This window comes from Sinohyriopsis cumingii, chromosome 11 (genome assembly GCF_028554795.1).
Source record: "Sinohyriopsis cumingii isolate HCF-2022 chromosome 11, ASM2855479v2, whole genome shotgun sequence".
Lineage (NCBI taxonomy): Eukaryota > Metazoa > Mollusca > Bivalvia > Unionida > Unionidae > Sinohyriopsis > Sinohyriopsis cumingii.
This window is the reverse complement of record NC_142971.1, coordinates 85,393,409-85,415,605: the sequence shown is the minus strand read 5'-3', so window position 1 is coordinate 85,415,605 and position 22,197 is coordinate 85,393,409. Positions and strand designations below refer to the sequence as shown.

At 31.5% G+C, this 22,197-nt stretch overlaps 1 protein-coding gene and 1 long non-coding RNA gene across 2 annotated transcripts in view; one reads left to right on the top strand and one right to left on the bottom strand.

Annotated features, from left to right (window-relative positions):
• Window positions 1-989: 989 nt before the first annotated feature.
• On the top strand, window positions 990-15,953 carry LOC149788896 (hepatocyte growth factor receptor-like). Its single transcript, XM_089975801.1, has 6 exons — window positions 990-1,069; window positions 2,360-2,544; window positions 3,499-3,608; window positions 5,586-5,748; window positions 6,524-6,660; window positions 15,113-15,953. The coding sequence occupies exons 2-6, from the start codon at window positions 2,395-2,397 to the stop codon at window positions 15,408-15,410; spliced, it is 858 nt and encodes a 285-aa protein (XP_089831927.1). The 5' UTR covers window positions 990-1,069; window positions 2,360-2,394; the 3' UTR covers window positions 15,411-15,953.
• LOC149788895 (uncharacterized) overlaps window positions 2,394-22,197 on the bottom strand; it is a 179,098-nt gene continuing 159,294 nt past the window's right edge. The window contains exon 5 of the long non-coding RNA XR_016424457.1: window positions 2,394-2,526. This is a non-coding gene — a long non-coding RNA (uncharacterized LOC149788895). The remainder of the gene's footprint in view (window positions 2,527-22,197) is intronic.

Genomic DNA, 22,197 nt, shown 5'->3' with positions numbered 1-22,197 from the left:
ACAACAGTGTCTTCGGAAAGAAAAAACATGGAAAACATCAGACAGGAAAATAACATCGAAATATTTAACAACCAATACCAACAAGATAAATTCGTTGTCAATGATGCCTTTGTCCGAATGAAAATCGTTGACGAAGAACTCGTCGCCATTGAATCCAGTAAACCCAGTTTCTTTTTTAACAAACCTGTCTACGTCAGAGCAGCCATTCTCAGTCTCTCAAAAATGATCATGCTCGAGTTTCACTACGACTTCATCAAGCATAAGTATGGAGACAAAGCTACACTTCTATGGACCGATATTGACTCGTGTGCGAATTTCACATTGACGATGTCTATGCAGACCTACATCAACATCGAGAACTCTTTGACCCTAGCGTCGACCATCCCATCCACTGTGAGAACAATAAAAAAGTGAAAGGAAAATTTAAAGATGAAATTTATGGAGTACCCTTCAGGGGATTCGTGGGAATTTGATCCAAAGTGTACTGCATCACATGTGATGATGACATCCTAATGAAGAAAATCAAGGAGTCAAAAGACCAGTCAGTGCCAAATTAGTCACACCACAACATTATACACAATCACTGCATGAAAACACGATTTACTACTCCATGAAAACTTTTAAATCACAACGATCCCGAATCTCCAACACAATCATTAAAAGAAAGGATTATGCCCCTTTGATGATAAACGATACTCCACCGATAGCAATCATACACTTGCTCATGTACACAAAAGACGTTTAAAAATACAGTGACAGTGATGACAAACTGAGCCAAAACACAGATAACCAAAAACACAGACAAGTGAGTCACAATCCCCTTCATTACAGACAAGTGCACCATAACCCTCTATGGAAAAGGCATAGGTGAGCCCGAACTCCCAAATTAATCCCTACTACTGACACCATAGTTAAAATAATTTGACTTTAATATGACATTTTATGTAAGTATCCTAATGACTATGCTCTTCTTGTTTCCAATCAGGTCATTTTGGAAGTGTGTACAAGGGTTACCTTTCAGTGCCTGAAGATAATGCAGACAAAGTTGTAGCTGTAAAAACTCTTCATCGTATGGATTAAAATTGTTTATTTACTTTCTTCATCATCATCATCATCATCATCATCATCATCATCATCATTGTCATCATAATCACATCAATATCATTGTAGTAATAGTGCTGATAGTAGTAGTATTATTTTGCTTTAATGTACGATCTCCTATGGTCCATCTATTTAGAGTTTTGGAAAATATACTGGGCAAAAAACTAAAACAATTGTTTTTCATATTCTAACGCACTTTAATAGTTATGATAAATTATAGTTTTATGATGATTGGAAAGTTTAGTTTGGCATGATGGACATGAATATCAGTCAGTTTAGAAAGAAGGGAAAAAAATGGTAGCTAAACATACAAGCTATGAAAAGAGGGAGAGGGAAGGTGACAAAAGAGTTCATATAATTGTCTTCTGGACCACATATTCTGCTTTTATTTATGTTAATGACACTTAAATAGTTTTCAGTCATGATTCTACTCACTATATTATATTCCCTAAATAAACCATTTGGATGAAGACAACATATATGTGAAGTTGACCTGTGTAAGGTATTATAGCAGTTGTCAGTCATATTAACATGTGATCTGAAAAGTCACATAAAATCAAGCCTTGAAAATGTATATTTATTTGCAAATGAGATTATATATTGTGAAACATCTCCAACGATAACAACTTTTCTTTAAAATCAGTTGTTTGTTTTTCCACATTTAAATGGATATTAGATAGTTATCTTTACACACTCGTTGTGATTTTCATTAGAGTAGTATCCTCATTGGACCATACATTTACTGCAATGCAATAATAATTAAAAGCTATGCATTACAAAATAAAAAACTGCATTGCAGATGAACAGTTTTAAAAGCAAGATACATGGTAGTGTGGTTTTATTCAGTTACAACTTTTCCAAGCTAAATATAATTAATTCTAGGCTTTACCCAATTTCTATCAGCGGTCGTGGAGTCATAATATATTTAAATTCCAGTGATCTAATGGACATTTAGTTAGGATATCTGGGATGATAATGTTTGTCTGTGAATGAACCAGTCTGGTCATTAGTAACCCATTCAATGCCACTAAGTACCATGTACTAATCCATTAATAGCCTGATAACCAGTTCACTTCCACTAAATAGCATACACTAATTCAAACAATTAAAATTTTAACTACCCCTTATCAAATTTTCATTAAAATTTCACAGTTAATAGAAAATTATTGCTAATATGTGATAAAATGTTTTACAGAATATTCATGATTCTGTAGAAAAGGCGATGTCAGTTTGTACAGGTTTTCTTTATTTTAAACAGAAAATAATCCTCGTGACATTGACGTTGAGGCGTTCATGAGTGAAGCCATGATTATGATGCATTTCAACCACCCCAATGTTCTCCAGTTAGTTGGTATATGCCTGGGAATGGATGATATGCCGCTTGTTGTACTTCCCTATATGAAGCATGGAGATGTTCTGTCACACCTAAAAGACGAGAAAAATGTAAGCCACGGTACAGATTGCGGTACATAAAATCATCTCTTTGAATAACAAATCAATGACAAATATCAAGTAAATCAAGAACTTAAAATCAGTTAGTAGAATTGATTGAAATGTAGCATTTTGAACATAAGCTGTACAGTAGAAAGATAAGAATGAACATTCTAGTGAAATGTACATTTTTTCCCAGTATCTGATCAATCTGGATATTGTATAATGAATAGTATAATGACTTGTTGGTCAGATCAGTGGCTAGCATGATACAATAATTGTATCACTAAATAACATAACCAATAAAGGCTGATTTTTCTTTCAAACAAGAGTAAGAACTTAAACTTATTTGTTTTTGTTTCCATTTTCCTTCATCATTGAACTCATTCTGGATTAAGAATGCCACAATTTATTCCCCATTTCCTCATGATTTAAATACTTTATTCCATATAATTTTTAATGGTACTGTATGAACTCAATTGCACATAAATTGCAGTTTAGCTGTGATAACATTTTAAATAAATTGGATATATTCTGATAAAACTGAATAAGGGTGAAACAAAATGTAAATACTGCTTCATCATAAAGTGTTAAGGACATACATTGATATGAAGAATTACATGGTTGGACTGAAAGGCTTAATGAGTTTCTGATTCTCAAACAAAAATTCTACATTTTGCATCCTAGTAAAACAGAAAAATAAAGAAATTATTATTTATAAACTCTCCATAAAATGTATTATTTGAAAATTTTGAAGATCTAACTTTTTACATGATTTACACAGTTGCATTAAATTTATATTGCATTTATTGATATAAATTAGTTGACTAAGTCTGAACTTTTTTCAATAGATAAACTTGCAACAACTCTATCTTTTAGAAGGGAGTTTTATTGCTACAGTAATGTTTTGCAAAAATCAGCTTAGATTTTATGACTTTAGTCTCTTTAGCTTTTGTTTAATTTCAGACTTTGACCATCAAAGATCTCATTCTAATCGGAATTGACATAGCAGAGGGGATGACATATCTTTCCAGTCGCAGATGTGTGCATAGAGATTTAGCTGCCAGAAACTGTATGTAGGTATTGTAGCTATATTAATAAATATCAAGTTTTCATGAATGCATATTCTATTCATGTAACAATTAAATGTTTTTTGTTAATGAATAAATGTTATATGCATTAAAAAAATAAGACAATTCTTTCTTAAAACTACAAAAGAAATTTATATGTATTTTTTTCGTACACCAAAAACTAGTTTTGTCTTATTAAAAGTACGAAAAAAAGTACGAAAAATAACGGGTAAAATGTTTATTCTGGGATAGTGAAGGGCTTCGCCAGAGTTGCAAACTGGTTTTGTTTTACTTATTGGCAGCAAAATATACTATCTGGTTAGTTTTTTAATTTTATATATATATATATATATATATATATATATATATATATATATATATATATATATATATATATATATATATATATATATATATATATATATATATATAAAATGACAGTGTGGCCCCTCTATAGCACACTGCGTTATAACATGAATTCAGATATAACATGGTATGGCCTGGTCTCCGAAATTTACATATATGTGTATTTTTCTTGTATGTAAAAAGAAAACAATTATTTCTTAAAATTACAAAAAACCATTATAAGTTTATTATCATTTTGGGGAAGAGATTACACATGAATAATACAAGATGGTCGTAGCATGGTTCCTGAAATGTTATATGTACTTTTTTCGTACACCAAAAAATAGTTTTGTCTTCTTAAAAGTACGAAAAATAACGTCTAAAAAGTTTATTCTGGGATCGCGTAGTGCTTCTCCAATGTTGCAAACTGCAATTTTGTTTTCCTTATTGGCAGCAAAATATACTATCTGGTGATTTTTTGTATTGGCAACATTGTTGGCTGTTTAAAGTTGTATATACAACCATTGGTTTGTAGTGGAGAAATTCAGAGGCCCCATGAAAGAAAGCCACAAACTTGATATAAAATGCACTGAAATTGATCAATTGTTACATAAACAATTTCTTTGTCCATATTGATAAACCATCTTAACAGTGCATTGTTATATCATAATCCGCTTTTGTTGACATCGAGCATGAGTTCTGTTATGTTGTGAGATATCCACTTTATTTGTTGTTGATATTTCTTGTAGCGGAGATAAACCGGATGAGGCATTATCTCGAAATCTATCTTTCATCAGATGTTCGGCTGCTTGCTAGTAATTATATTATATATATTTACATACACTGATATTTGTATGTGGATAGTAAGTAAAACTCCTCATATTTCCACTCAGAATTAAATCCTTCAGAACACTTACATTTTCTATGTCATCAGACCAGAACACCTGCATCTCTATCGTCCGTTGACCCTTTGTTAACTTTCTGGCACATACGTGGAAGGCAGCATGATTCCAACATACATAATATTTCATTGATTATTTGTGAAAATCACTTGCCAAAGTACAATCTTTACATATCAATATGCATTTATTACGACATTTTCGTTGGATAGGATAGGTTTACACATAAATATTTTAAAGAAATTGTATGGAAAACTTTCATCACACATATCTCAGATATGAATATACTCCTGCACCTGCAATTTACAAAATTGATTTCAAATTGTATACAAACATTCCAAAATAAAATTGTTCGGAGTCTTTGAAATATATTATAGATTTCAAATTCATAAAATATTTAAGATACTTGTAGATGTTACTCTAGCCGACTTAAGCCTGTGACAGAGGAAAAGCTGGCCTCAAATTATTGGTAACTTCATAGAATGAATAATATAACATTAATGAAGATTTCAAATCCAGGTGATAAAACTGTTGTTCTGTATTCTTGTTAATAATCATAACAAAATATGCAGTCTGTCAGTCGAAAGGAAATGTGGGAATATGTGAACTGCAAGCACTATAACAGTTAAAATGTAAATGTCTTAATTATGATAGTACGCATCATGTACCATGCCAGCATTAGGTCACAAATCTGATGAGCAGCTTTGAAATGCACGTACATTAAATGTTATTGTTGTAGGCTAGATGAAGAATTCCATGCAAAGGTGGCCGATTTTGGATTATCCAGGGACATGTATGAGAAAAACTACTACAGTAGTGACAACAAGAAATCCAAACTTCCTGTCAAATGGATGGCTTTAGAGAGTCTGGAAAGAGGAGTTTACAACTCCAAATCAGATGTGGTCAGTACATTAGCATCATATTTGAAGTAATAGAACAGTTTGTATTACATCTAAGACTTCACAGTATGACTAGTATGTTTAAGGGTTTTTTCTTCTTAAATTTGATATTTTAAGGTACAGTTAATATATTTATTTGTTTATTTTGAATGAGGTTCATGGATCGTTTATGTACCTTTGAGAAGAATCTTTGAGGCTGGGATAAAATATTCCTGGTTTCACTGATAGTTTTGCAAACTGACTACTTACAATTATAGGAGATAATGTCATGCTTTGAATGCAATATTCTTAATCAGTGCTAAGCTTGAAATAATAATAAAAAATGTCATGAGACTTTTTAACTTCTGTCAAACTTGGTGCAAACAAAAGTATATCTACACTCTCTGCACTTTTCAAAACCTCAGTATATGCATGAAGCGACTATCACTATTCTCTTTTTAATTTGTAAAAACTGTGTCCAACTTGAAGTAAGCAATTGAACGTCCAGTTTTTCTGCAAATTTCAATAATTGTTCTTTACCCAGTACAAGCAGGAAATGACTGGTTTTATATACAACTTTTAAAAAATGTGCTAACTTAATATGAGCAAATCAAAGGAATTTCTCAGTTTCATCTGCAGCTTCTAAATGCTGCTAATTTCTGTACTTGCGAAAAGTATTGTCCCTTGATCTGTGTAACATTCCAAAAATGCTCTAAATTTTGTGTATGGAATAAAATTACTATTTTTGGTTATTTTTATCTTATGGGACTAAATTCACTTGTGTTTCTCTCTTATGCAGTGGTCTTTTGGTGTTGTCCTTTGGGAGTTAATGACAAGGGGTGGAACGCCTTATCCTGGTGTGGACAATTGGGACATAGTGCACTACCTAAAGAGAGGGAGACGTCTACCCCAACCTAAATTCTGTCCGGAACAATTGTAAGTCTACAGAAATGTAGATGTGTGAGTTCTAGAGCGTAGACATTTTCACACCAACTATATTCATAGCGATACATACAAATGACAGCACTGCAAGCATAGTTTCTTTACCAAACATCTATGTTATATTAAGACAAAGACGAAAAACAAATATTGATACCAGAGGCTAAGCAGCTAGTATATTATATGCAAACCCACTTGTGTAGATGTCAGCATTTAAAAATTATATAAAGATACAGTTTGAAGTTCTAGCTAGTGTTACAATCTTTCATTATCTTGCTCAAATTGGGGTAAAACAAATAAAACCATGTCCCTATCCATGATAATGACAATATGTTTGAATGGGATACAATTGTAGTTAAAACTAGTTGGGTAAAATAATAATATTGAGATGTTAATATGTGTATTTAAAATAGTTTCACAGATTTACTCAAAATTTATTGAGATAATATAATCAACCTCGACAGAAGATGAGATGGCCAAATTATTGTCGTAAAAATAATAACTTAATCAACTATTTGATGTTGATAATTTGTTTCGTGTTAATTCTTTGAAACTGACTCTTGGGGCAGTTTTCCTATATTGTTAACCAGTGTCAATAACTGGCAAAATGTAAGCAATATAGTTTATTATTCATGGCTAAGACGTTCTTAATTTCGTTTAGTTATTTTAATTATAAAGAGCTGCAGACACAGTCAGTATGTTTTTTCCATTTATAGCATATTACGTTGATTTCAACTATCATTCCGTAAAGCTTTCTCCTTAACATTTTCAGTGATACGCCCATTCATTGTCAGATTTCACAGTTTTTCAGATGTGTAATGTTTCTATGATGGAGCTATTACCATACATTTAGTTTTTGTTTCATTTATAACAATTTTATCTTGTTTTGATGACATATCTATATTTCTTATAATGGAATCTACCATATTTACCGTATATGTTGGGGCACCACAATTTTTGTTCAAAGTAATTTTCATGCACTGTACATTCTGGGATACATTTTGTTCTCTCAGTAATCTTGTTTATTTTGTTTTATTTTTATTCCCCTTCATATATGCCATGTACATGAAAATAATGACTGCAAGGAATCACTTTTTGTGCAAATGTGAAAAGTTATCATTTCAAAGTGTTCCAATGTTTCTATTTATTTTCAAATTCCCAGTGAAAACTGGTAGAAATAATTCAAAGTTGGATTCACCATGTTGGCCTACTTTGTATACATATGCATAGTTTAAAACAATCTCCATGCTAAAAGGAATCCAAAGTCTGCTTCTGGCGTTGGCTGCTTTGTAATAAATTAACCTTGGTATTTGATATCCTACCGGTAATGAGTTTATGGTTGTTACAAAATGTGTTTATTCAATACTGGGCTTTCATTTATATGCCATATGCAGTAACAATTTACACAAACGGGTTTCGAGTACTTCAGTGTAAATAGTATACACAGCATTAAGTTGCTTTACTAATACTTTCTGTAACCCATGGAATCAAAAAGATTGTCATTTGTACTCACAATGAATGTATTTCTAATAATGATTTTAGCTTGTGAGATATTGTCATATTGTTACCCTGGATATAATACACTCTTTGTTATTTTGTACCTTACACCATGTCATGCCTGAATAGCAGGTGCTTTCGAGCAAAGGGGTTGATAATTCTCGCTCTCTCTCTATCATTCGTTTATGATTTTGCAGGATCCAGTTTTCATTCTCATAACATTCAAACCTTTGAGGACAACCAAGCATGATTCATTTCTCAATATTCAAATCAATGACCATTGTGTTGTGTTGTCTGATGAAAGCGATAACACTATGGATGAATGTGCTACTTAACACCAGACTTACACACGATGAAAGGTGTGCTGGATTTGTCTTCATGCATTTGGAATTAAAGCTGCAAACGAATCAACCGATTTTTGGGTTGTTTTGAAGTTATTCTTTGTATCAGATGCTTTTATATATATATATATATATATATATATATATATATATATATATATATATATATATATATATATATATATATATATATATATATATATATATATATATATGATTAAAAAATATTTTCCTGTCCCAGAACTTATGGTGAAACATTTTTCACCTAGGTCATGTGTCCCAAGATTTAAGAATTGAAATAAATTTGTACTGAATTTGTGCCTCACCCCCGCACGTTGTAATAAAATAGATAAACAAAACCCTTATATGATAATACGATGAAAGAAACTAACCTTGTGTTGTTATTATTTATTCCTTTATCTCGTCATGAGCACGTAAAATATAAATATATCCACGAGCTGCATATATGTATCGTAGGCTTACGTACTGTATTACATTGACAGTTTATGTACATTGACAGTTTATATACATTGACAGTTTACATATATTGACAGTTTATGAATACATTGACAGTTTATGAATACATCAACGTTTAATATACATCGTGAGCTTATATACATTGACAGTTTATGAATACTTTGACAGTTTATGAATACTTTTATAAATATGCTAATATGAAAGATCTAAATCAAACAAGTGATAAATCTGAAAAGTAACAGTGTAACAAATCTCAGAACTCAAATTTGACCTTGATTCTTCTCACTAATTTATTATTATCATTTGAAATGCTACATTTAACTCGTTTTAAGTGATTTAAATGAATCAGAAAATCGAATGTGAGCAGGAAGTGAGTTTCATATTTTAGCTCCTGAATTCTGTTGATTTCCTTTGATTTGTTCAATGCAAAGTTTTGATAATAATACATTGTTAAAATTCGATCTTAGAATCTGGGAAGAAGACATGCTGTATAATAATTTATTCATGTACTCTGGAAGAGCTCTTTTGATACATTTAAAAACAGGAACTACTTTCAGACACTCTGTTCTCTCATCTGTTCTTAACCAATTACATTCTGTAAACATGTCTCATGATGTTGCATCTAGAACTGCTTGCTTGTGAATTCTTTCTAGCTGTGAACTAGTCCAATTTCCTCGTTTTGTTGAACAGTGGTTAATCATTGGAAATATGTAAGCATTATAGTAATGATTTCTTTTGTCCTTAGTCAGGTACTTTTTATGCTATAAAGCAATGCAATTTTAGATGTAAGGGACCTGCAGACAGACACTGTCTACTTGTTTCCCCCTTAAGACTTCTGTCAGTGATTATTCGTAATAGCTTCTCATCATTGACATGTTCAATTGCCACAATATCTGATATAAGTATATACCTTTCTTTGTAACTTTGCAGTTGTTTTTCTTTCACTTATTAACACTTTATTTTGTTTTGACCACTCCTCAGTTGATTTAAGGTCTAAACTTAGTTTGTGTGCAAGTGTACATACATTGCCTCTTGATGAACAAATTCTTGCAATATCTTAAACATATGTTTATAACATAGTTGAAGATCATTGATAAATCAAAGAACAAGGAAGGTTAAATCACCGCATACTATTTTAAAGAGAAATTTTATGTAAATGAGTTAAATGGCTGATCTTATTTCCTTCTGCAAAATAGAAAATGTTTAACAGATGTTAGTAATATAAAATTAAGTGAAAGTATCAGATCATATCTGACTTGTATTTTGGGTGCACAAGTTCAGAAAAGAGAAGCTATTGTATAGTTTATTTTCATAGCATCAGATGCTATTAATATCTTAATTGAGCTATAATTAGAGAATGTAGAAAACTTTATCATAATATTCCAGAACACAAATATAACATATTGAAAAGTGACATTAAACTATGTTGTTATTTGTGATAGTAATTTTTTGAACATGCTACATGATTATGAAAATAAATAGTAGGATACAAGAGTGATTTGCTTAAATACAAAACTCGTTTACGAATGAATAAATCTTACAATTAATATTAATGTAGTGAAGGCTGGTATTCCATTGGCTTATAAACAATTTGTGACAGTACAATATAAAACAATATAGCACATAACAGAAGTGAATGTGAGTGGAATACGTGCACATAAAAAGGATTATTCTGACTGTGGCCTTACAATTCATATGGTAGAGCCTGTACATAGTGCATTTGATATAATTTGTAGACATTTAGATTGCATGTGGTATTTACATAATGTAAAGCGGTGGTATTGACTATGAGCAGTTAGATTCATGCTTATTATTAATTTTCTATGGGCAGAGCTAATACTGATATAGTCATTCATGTATTGAGGTGACAGTACAGCAATAGTTGATGTATTCATACATGTACCTATTGATGTGGCAATAGAGCAATAGTTGATGTATTCATACATGTACCTATTGATGTGGCAACAGAGCAATAGTTGATGTATTCATACAAATACCTATTGTTGTGGCAACAGAGTACTAGCTGATATAGTCATCAATGTAACTATTGCTGTGGCAATAGAGTAAGGGCTGATATAGTCATCCATGTACCTATTGATGTAGCAATAGCGGCAATTGTCACACTCTTATACTTAAGTTTCTGTTTTCAATATTTCTTGTAATTATAATTTTTCTTAATAGTTGATTATTTGTTCTTTCAAATATATCCAATGGCTATTACAGTACAGGTTTTTGCTTTGGGTTCCTTTCTTTGATGTTAATTGTTTTAATTCTTCAATCTTTTATTCATACATTACAGTGTCAAATTATTATGTTCTCACGTTGATAACTCCTACTGAATTTAGTTCACACATTAATTATTCTTCCCCTTGTGTAGTGAATGAGCTTTTGATTGCAATTCGTAGTTCTCTACTTTGCATTCTTCTGTATTGTTCATGGATTACAGTTTCGTCTTCACTCAAAATGGCTCTTTCATTTACGTTCATTATTTGCATCTTAGTATCCTCAGGAACCTTCGTATATCAGAAGGTTTGAGATTCTATGTATGTTCTGTCTTCTCAGTTGGGTACAAATATATTGGCTTGTTTTATCTAGCCCAATATAACTAGCTTGTTTCCACCTGGTTTACTTGCTCATACTGCTGAGTACCAGTATTGTTTTGATGTCTCTTTTTCTTGATGTTTCACTGTTTTACCATCTGTTTGTTCTTCTTAACATTTGCAAGCATCTACATGCTGGAATTTAGCATCTAGAACAGGTACAATGCTATATCTTGATGATTTAATAAAACTATCGGGCAATGAGTAACTTGTATGCTGATTACAAGCTTTTTGTAAATAAACATGTTTTTGAACCATAAATTGTGTGTGGATTGTACAATCTTTCATTTTTTTATATAAATTTATAATACAATGTGCAGCTTAAAATATATATATAACTTGTCACTAAAAGACAGAACAAGGAGTTAAGTATCTGTTTGGTGAACAACCAATCAATTGCAATTCTTTAATTTTGGTTTTGGGTGCGATAACTATGTTTGAAGAGCGTCATTACATAATAATTCTTTGAGTAAATGCTGATGGAAACAGCCTGTATTTTGAGTTGAATCTGCAGACGATGGATGGAAGAACATATAACTACGTCAACAAGCTCTGTCCAATATATTTTGCAGCATTATTTGTAGTAGAAAGTGGTTGCTGAATTAAAGAAAAGGTACTCGTGATAAATCCTGGGGATATATTAAATAAGAGGTTATAGTTACAGACTGATATTGAATAAGGTACAAATACTGTGTTACTGTGGCAATCATCACAATATATAAATCAAAGCAAACAACCTTATTTAAGCTAGCTTTAAGTCGCAGACATTATGAAATATTCACTGTTATGCTAGTGCAAAAGTGCAACTCAGCAATCAAAGCTTTCATTACAACAAGGACAATACAAGCTATCCCAGATGAAACAAAAGGAGAAATTATAGAAACCTTGAAGCAATTTAGACAAACTTTCAATGTGTTTTGAGGTCTCTTTTGACTATTGAAAGCTTTCATATAAGGAAATGTGTTTATGTTCCTAATATTAGGTTAGTAATGAATAAAATTCGACTTTATCTGTAGCTTTTGAATACCATTGAACTAATTTTGATATTTTCTTTGTTCCAAATTGACAAGCACAAGTCATCATCAACAGTTGTCCTATTGGTCAACCTTATAAATTATAAAAAAATTCTCAGCACACATTTTATTAATCGTTTTCCTCCTAGCGTTTTCTCTATATGTATTCATTAAGTTAAATACATCTTTGTTAAAATCATTGTCTGGATTCTGAGTCTGTTTTTGAATTAATATCAGCGAGCACCTTAACCATGGTTGTTGATGAAAACAAGATAATTCGGTGTATCCTTTTTTAGTTTTACATGATGATAATATATCAGTATTTTTAAGTTCATATAACAGTTTTAAACATCAAAGTCATGTCTGTCTTTATTTTTCAGTTTATATAACAGTTTTAGGACACTTGATTAATCATATATTAACTTCTGCAAATCACAGTCCTTAAAATATTCATGGAACTGGAATGGAATCTTTAATCCACTTTAAATATAACCAGCAAAATATTTATCTTGTATTTCAAGCAAATTTTCTTGTGCCCATACAATTTGTTCCTCAGCGGCCCAGCATGTGTTGGCTCATTGATCATTCATAGAACTTGTTAATAGCTAAGTGTATAAGAAATGACGTTGACCTTGGCTTTCATACACTTCATTTGACGTTTTCTCTCCATATTCATCTAAGTAGCATTCATAATGTTATTGTATGTTTATATGCAGTATGATACTAATTCCAGTTCTGATTCCATTCTCAGTCATCAAGAATATGCCCTTGTCTGGTAAATGTTCAAGTTCTGCTTTAGATGTCTTTAACAATGTATTATGGTCTATTTCCGGTGTATACGAGTAGTGAACAGCATCTAATTTGTACCTATTCATGCATAAATTATGAATATCTTCAAATATGCCACACAGTATTAAAGTCTGATTTATGATATAACTGTCACTTAGATCTTCATGTATTCAAAAGTTTGATGATTAAAATGTTATATGGCATGATATACAATGTGGTAATCATCATCTGATATCTTTAAACCTTTTAGTAATATAGAAAACCTGTATGCTTGTTATATAGCTGTTTTGTTACATGTTTCAAAAATATCCATGTAATCTTATCAGTAAATATCAGAATAAACTGTTTAGACGTCCCTTTAAATATTGCACCTTTAAAATATTCAGCCAGCTTTTAGTTTGTTTACACAACGTACTTTTATACAAGCAATTATTGCCTAAATTATTTACTTTATTACAAGATTTGATGCACATTCAGGCAAATTGATGCATAGGTTTCAAGATCACTGTTTGCTTATCTAGGTACAAGAGTAGAAAATATCTACCCTGTCAAGCAGCTGCAAGATTGTTTTTCCTAAATCATTTTATTTTATTCATTTTAGCACAAATATGCGAATTATTATAATTTATATTAAAATATTTTATGTGAGTATTGGATGGAATGAGAATGAAAACAAGAAAAACGTTTTTTTTCGGTGGAAACATACAAGGAAGTACTTATACATTTGTTATCATTCCACTATGACTAAAGTATGTTGCATTGATGTAAGTCAGATTCGCGATATATGCTCAATATCAAAAAGTGTAAATGATTTTTCGGTGTTGACTTTAAACAGACGTGTATTTTACAAAGGTGCCTGCAAAACATGGCTCAAATCACAATTAGTCTTGTATAAAAAAACAAGTTAGAGTATTGAATTTATTATATGTGTACAATCGCGATATTCAAATTCTCCTTAACTTCAAGTGTTTTCCTCTTCTTTGCACCAAGCCACTCATTCTTCCAATTTGCATTGCATACCATTAGTTTGTTGGCGCAATTTTACAGTGGGCACGTTTTGTATGGTATTTTCGACAGTTTTCTTATGTGGTCACGTCAGGCTTGAACGCTATATTTGTTACATGACATGATTTTTAGTACTTTATTATTGCTTTTATAAGTATATTAAGCACTTCACTTGTTATTTTTCTCAGCTAAAATAATAAAGCGATAGGGATATCAAAGTAATAATTTATCTGACAATTGATACATATTTAATACAAAGGAGACAAGTAATATTATTGCGTCATTGCATGTTTCCTGTATTGACTTTACTGACTTGTAAGACATTGAAAATCGCAGTAAACTTGATTTTGTTCATGCTCAAGCTACTCTTTTATAAAGTAAACTGCGACAGCAGAAATTGAGCTTACATTGAAGATGATTTATTCTTGATAATATTTGTATAATTATTACTGTTTTAACTCACGTTTTGAAGACACTTTATGAACTAATGAACTAACTGAATGTTCAAATTAAAAAACTGGGTCACTACCGATATAAAGGTTTTATATGGAACCGGGTTAGTGGCATAAGTTCTCAGAACTGTTTGATTTTAAAAGCTTGAGACTTCAATTCCTGATTGATAATAGGCTGCAATTCACTACTAGTATTATGATCCTTGATCTTTAATTAACTTGGATTTTACTTGTACATTCAAACTGACAAAACCCCAACTATTATTTTGTTCAAGGTACAAGATAATGAAAACATGTTGGATTACTGATGCTGATGATCGACCCGAGTTTATTGAGCTGACGAAGGGTTTAAGGAACATAGTAAACCCTCCAGAGGAACAGATAGAAAAAGATGGGCAGAAAATAGGCATTGATAGCACGTATGTCAACATATCAGACTGTTCAATCTATTATAATGAGACCACGGACTCCGATGAATTTGATGGCACAATTGATACAGAAATAACGGCACAAAATGAAACAAGTAGGAAGGAGGAAGCAGAGAGACATTCCTATTTGGACGTGATGGAATAGTTAACACAATTGCCAGAAATATTTACATTGATATTACATGTATGTTTATATCCTATAGGAGAAAACAAAAATTCACATGTATTGATCTAAAAGAAGCAGATTGTGTGAAACTGTCACTTGTAGTCTAAGCATAAGTGAGAAAAATACGAGGAGGATATTCTGTTACCATTTTCTGAATGTCAATGACAGTGCTTTTTGTGCAAGGAAATTGTACATTTTATAAGCTTATTTGGTATAATTGACTTAGCTAATGTATTTCACAATTTATGATTTGTAATGCACCACTCATTCGATAACACGTGCCCCTTGATAACTCGCGAATCTACTTATAACGCGTGTCAGGCGTGGATCCCATTTCTTAAACCAGTAAATACAAAAAATGATCCAAATTTCTTAAAACTTGAACAAAGTCGTGATCAAAATTGGTAACTGAAAGGTTGATAACGCTCGTTTTATAGTCAAAAATGGTAGATAGAACCTCGAAAGTTTAATCAACAGTTTGAAATTGTCAACTTTTAATAAGAACTCATATAAGTGGTTACATTTGTTTCCAGACGTCTTTCTTAGTACACTATAATTACAAATATTCAAGGAAATTTCGATCAATGAAAATGTCACTTACGCCTAGTGTAGGCAGTATATCAATACTTAAATAACAATTGCATAATTGTTGTAAAGTGACATATGTGTTTTAATTCTATCTTTAAGTTCCTCTTAAGTGTAATTTATAAATAAATACAATATGTTTTTAAACGTAAAATGTGTCAATCTACCATAGCAGCTATGTCCGCAAATGTTTCTCTGAGAACCTAATTAAGTGCCGATCATGTTTTGATAACTGACTTACGGAAGTATTTGTTTTAGTGTTGCACTAAATTAAAGCTGGCCTCTTTTCTCTTATCACGTTAATTATGTATTTTGAATCCAATAAAGAAGGTGAATTAAAACAAAATTAAAAGGGCACGCAAATCCTACAATCTCAAAATCCAGCAGCCCAGTCGTATATCAGCTGGACTCACTTCATGTATCAATCGAACAATGTTAAAAAATATTATTGTGTATGTAACATAAACTATTTTAAATTAATCAACTCATTCATAACTGTAATCAAAGATAGCAAGGCAAACAAGCTAAAAGAATACTTAGTAAAATAAAATGCTTGGCTTCACAGATACGGTCCATTGTGGGCAAGCAGGTTTCAGAGAATTCCTGAACTGGCACTAAGAGATATCTTCAAGGATGATAAGAAGTTTCACTATTACTGCCGATGAAATCACGACATCAATAATGTACTAATTGAACAAATCAAACATTGGGTTTCGACGTAGACAGTTGTCTTACTAAATAATTGGCTCTTGTTGGCAGGATGCAATTAATTACCACAAAGGGAACTAGACATATAAACAAACAAAAACCAGTGATTCAATACACATATGTTTTCACATACACGTGATGGTTGTTCAAACCATTTGGAACAATCTTTTACATGTTGGACATTTTGAATATAAATATTATTTATACAGAATTACGAACATCTTCATTAGAAAAAGTGTGTTATAAACAATGATTGTAAAACGAGGATTCAGTCATAAAACAGCCCAGTCCCCTAACTCCCCCCCCCCATTTTTGGAGGTCCTTTGGTAACTCACACCCTCGCTTATGGTACGGTCAATGTTTGCGGTCCGCGTTGTGAGCGAGTTATCGAGGGAGAGGTGTATTAGTATGTAATATCAGCAACATTAGTGGTATTGAGTCATCTCCAGTAGTATTTTGAAAGTCATATTGAAACATTTTTTCATCTTTACGTTTGTGGAAGGAGATTGTACAAAAATATAAATATACAATAGTTAGTAAACATTGCCCTTCTCCGCAGAATCAAGAAATATTTACCTATGGAAGCTATTTGCAATCTATACTACAAGTCACATATTCTTCCAACAATGGATTATTAAGATGTATCGGGAAACTCTGCTAAATCTGAGCTTTACATGATTTATAAACTTCAGAAACTAGCAGCATGCGTAATTTTAGATGCATCTATTGATCATCCCTCAAAAGCATTGTTTAGAGACCTCGAATGGTTCACAATATAAGACAGGATAGATTTTTACAAGGCAGTTCTTTTATATACATGTCTACATGGAACTGCACCAGAGTATCTTCAAGACTTATTCAGGCCTTTTTCAACACAATATCAGTTGATATCAATATCACATGGAAAACTTCTAGCACCAAAACCAAGAATAGAGCAATTTAAAAAGAGCTTCCGATACTCTGGTACAGTTCTGTGGAACAAGTTTCCACTACATGTAAAGTCTGCTAAAACTATTCGAGTATTTAAGAAGAGATATCAGGAGCATGTATGTGTTTCTAATAGATAACGGAATTTAGTAATTTAATACTAAACATGTTACAATAAACAGTAGTATATCTTCATATAATGTGCATTGTCATAATCTCCTTAAGAGGGCCTCAAGGGAGAATAGTCATTCACTAATGAGTCACCCTCTGTACATAAAGCATTATTATTATTATTATTATTATTATTATTATTATTATTATTAATGGTTTGTTTGAGTGTGGTTTACAATGTTTTTCTGAAACAAGATAAGATATACATGGCCGCCAGAATATTTGGTGAAGGGGTAACCTGGGAATAACAACCTACCCATGCAGGAGTTACTGATATGCTTTTTCACCTAGCAATCTTGACCGAGCTGACACTCGCACCCACGTGGACAGAGTTGAGATTCATTGATCTGTAAGGTGAACACATTACAGCACTCAGTTTCCCGGGCCTTCTAATATATATATATATGACAGATAATTTGAATCATTTTGTGTAAATTCTGTAACAAAGGAAAAAGTGCATGCATTTTAGTTCTAAATAATATCAACACATCAGCCATTGGAAATATGTATGTCTGTCTCATGGTTATATCGGTCCCACGCTATGCTCTTATATTTATTCAAATTCACATATACAACATAGTTCTGAAAAGCTAAGACTTAATGTCATGCCATTTTTATTTAAAACATCTTGTTGACTAACAATCTAGATACCATCTGTAAAGCTGTTGTACAAAGTCCTTTATAACATACATTATATGGGTTAATTTCACAGAATGGATGGTAGCATGTAATAAAAAGGGTTCAACTTGAAGGGAAATGGTCTAAACATAGGACACGACTTATAATGTTTTGTTTATAATATAGGTTGGAAACCAGAAGAACAAATAGAACAGACAGAAAAATATTTTTATTTGGCAAGATTCTTATTGGGACATCTCTAGAATGTTTAATTTATATTTAGTAGTTGTATAAAAAGAATGATATAAAAATCATAATTTTATGTCTTTAAAGAAGTATATAATTAAATCTGAAATATTGTCCCAAAAAATTATATTTCACCGAAAACAAATTTGCATTTGTTAAAATTAATGTTAATTTTCTGAAGTAAAGCTTGAATAAATAGGACATAATAATAAAATCATAAAACCCACCATTCTACATTCTCCTTCACAGAAGTAACTTGGAATGTGTTCTTGGGAGCAGTAATCATATTACTGCCGATAAAAAAAAATGATTATTTGTAAACTCCTGGTGGGTTGAGTGATTGGGTGGCAATCAAGCATACAATCAGTATTGATGTACAATATTTAGTATAATTAACGATTTTAATGGTTTTTGAAATACGAAGTGCATCATTAACTCATGATTGAGGGACATGCTATCATATATCAAGTTTCTTGTGAAATTCAAAACGATATTAATTATAATGATTTCAAAATGATATGTGACATTAAATAAAGACTTAAAAGTAGCAAAATATGTTTCATTAAGAGGAAATCCTACATTTGAATGCAATAAACGAACACTGTCAATTAGTGGAGTTGATCAGAATCTGCCTCCCACGTGACTTATGGTTTTTGCTTACGTCTAAAAACAGACAAATAGTTGAACGTTTCATTTGTATATTTTTTGTGCTGACTGGTATTGCAATTGGCGAGTAAATGCTATTTAAATATATGAAATCCATATTTTCGATAAACTGGTGATTCTTGGTCATATCTCTTTGCTGAAATGATGGTTTTGAGCTTAAGACATGAACACCAAGCAGTAAGTTATTTTTAGCATTTAGCCTCGTTCCAATGTTTGAAATTTTGTCTAATATTCCTCTTTTTTCGGTGTAAACTTGATAACAATAATCTGGACTAGTTAAAAGAATTTCATATTCCCGTGTATATTAATGAAAATCTTTTAAGTGTACAATTCAAAATTTTAAACTCCTTCACATTGCAACTGCAGGGTGTAGAGCAGATTTGTACAAATGGCGGACACGCTCCTACGTACAATCGTCGAGTGCAGCTTTAACTGAGCAGCTGTTTTAATCATGCAAATAAACTAGTGATTTGATTCATAATTATTTTCAAGATTCATTCTTGCAGCAATATAAGTGATATGTATGCGTATACAAACTTCGTTTTGGTAGTACTGTGTATCTTAATAGAGTCTGTCACGAAAGGCGTCATCATGCAGTAAAGCAGTTCGCGTCAAAAGGCGTCATCATTCAGTAAAGGGTTATAAAGAGCTAATATTGAATTGTTCTTAACAACGTAATTTTATTAGGTCTCATACTTTCTGAAGAAGAAGAAAAGAACTGCATTTTCAATAGGTTTGAAACATCAAGAACAGTTATCATTCATCTTGACATCATTTGTTGAAAACTATATACATTAGAGTATCAGGCGTAACCTATATTTCTGGCTTAAAAAGACTAAGGCCTTTCCTTTAAGGGAGCCAAAAGACAGTATCAGATGATCGCACCCAATTCAGAGTGCCTCAAAATATTTTCTGTAGTTAAGTCTTTTTATGTTGAAGTTATTATCAGTTTAATCAAGAGTAACATGTCCAGAAAACAGCAACAGCAAGAGAAACAACAAACGTTTTGAAAAAGTCTATGTACCACATTGCATATGACTAAGACAATAAATGCTATCCTTTTGTCTTTGGATTATATATTTGTAACATCTAATTTGGTGAAAGGTGTGTCTCAGTAAGTGCTCAACATATTCTCATATACTTAATAGCTTTCTAGTTTCCTATTTTATGTAGATAAGACTAATCTTATCAGGTAATATGTTTTTATACATTTTAAGAACAATTAATTAAATCAGTTCCTTTTATTGTCTATATGTCTAAGATAATATGGTCAAGCAGAGTTGGTATTATAACGTCATGCTCAGCTTATAATCACAAAAGCTACACAAGTCAGGGAACCCAGAACTATCTCTTGCAATAAATAATCATCTGTTAGAAAATGTCAAACATGAAAAACTTGTAGGTTTGTCCGTAGATATAATTTATTATGGAATGATCATATTGATAAGCTTAGCAAAACACTGTCATCAGAAATTGCCTTACTCAGCAGAATCAATAAATATTTACCTATTGAAACTCGCAATCTAAACTACAAGTCATATATTCATCCAACAATGGATTATTATTCAAATGTATGAGAAACTGTGCTAAATCTGAGCTTGACAGGATTTATGGACTTAAAAAACGAGCAGTATTTATAATTTTAGATGCATCTTTTGATCACCCCTCAAAAGCATTGATTTACAGAACTCAGATGATGAACAATATATGACAGGATAGATTTTAACAAAGCAGTTATTTTATATAAATATCTACATGGAACTGTACCAGAGTATCTTCAGGACTTATTCAGGCCTATTTCGGCACAATTCCAATTCAGATCAATATCACATGGAAACCTTCTAGCACCAAAACCAAGAACAGAGCAATTTAAAAAGAGCTTCCAATACTCTGGCACGTCTCTGTGGAACAAGCTTCCACTACATGTAAAATCTGCTGAAAATATTAGAATATTTAAGAAGATATATCATTAGCATGTATGTGTTTCTTATAGATAATGGAATTTAGTATTTTAATACTAAACATGTTAAAAATAAACAGTAATTATTGATATCATCATATAATGTGCATTGTTATACTCTCCTTAAGAGGGCCTCAAGTGAGAATAGTCCTTGACTAATGAGTCACCCTCTATAAATAAAGCGTTATTGTTATTATTATATTATTATTATTAATGGTTATTTTTTTGTGTGACTTGCAATTTGTGTTGCAACAAGATCAGATATATTTGGTGAAAATATAACTGGGAAAAACCAAGATTCTTATTGGGACATCTCTAGAATGTTAAAATTGATATTTAGTAGTTATATACATCATCACTGTTAGGTTCAGTTAACCTATCCAGCTCACAGGTCTTCATTATTTTAGAATATCTTCATTCAAGGCAGTATATCTGTGTGTTAAAGTTTTATGAGTCATATTCGAGAGAATTCTATAACAAAATGATTCAGTTGTTCTTTATCTATATATAGTAACAGGTTACAAAACACATTACATTGCCAACTTTGGAACTGCATTAAGGATTTTAAAAAGTAGATGGTGCAGCTGTCACATGCAGGATAGTGCAGCTTCATAAAGAAGACTTGTTCCTTGATCGCTGAAGAGCAGGTCATATATTGTAAAATATCTGAATTGTATTGAATTTTCTTTTCCGGAAACAACATTGTAATTAGGATATTTTATGTGCAAATCCTAGCATACCACACATACTAGCTTTTTTGTCTTCTTTATATTTTCTTTTAAAACATAGAAGTTTGTGTATATTGTACAAATAAATATGAAACTTCCTAAATCATACTGGAAAATGCATAGTTATATAAAATACTTATATTATGATATAGTGAGC

Coding starts and splice junctions, on each gene's coding strand:
- LOC149788896 (XM_089975801.1), top strand. CDS start 2,395: ATGAGTGAAGCCATGATTATGATGCATTTCAACCACCCCAATGTTCTC. Junction 3,609..5,585: donor TTAGCTGCCAGAAACTGTAT/GTAGGTATTGTA, acceptor TTATTGTTGTAG/GCTAGATGAAGAATTCCATG. Junction 5,749..6,523: donor ACAACTCCAAATCAGATGTG/GTCAGTACATTA, acceptor TCTCTTATGCAG/TGGTCTTTTGGTGTTGTCCT.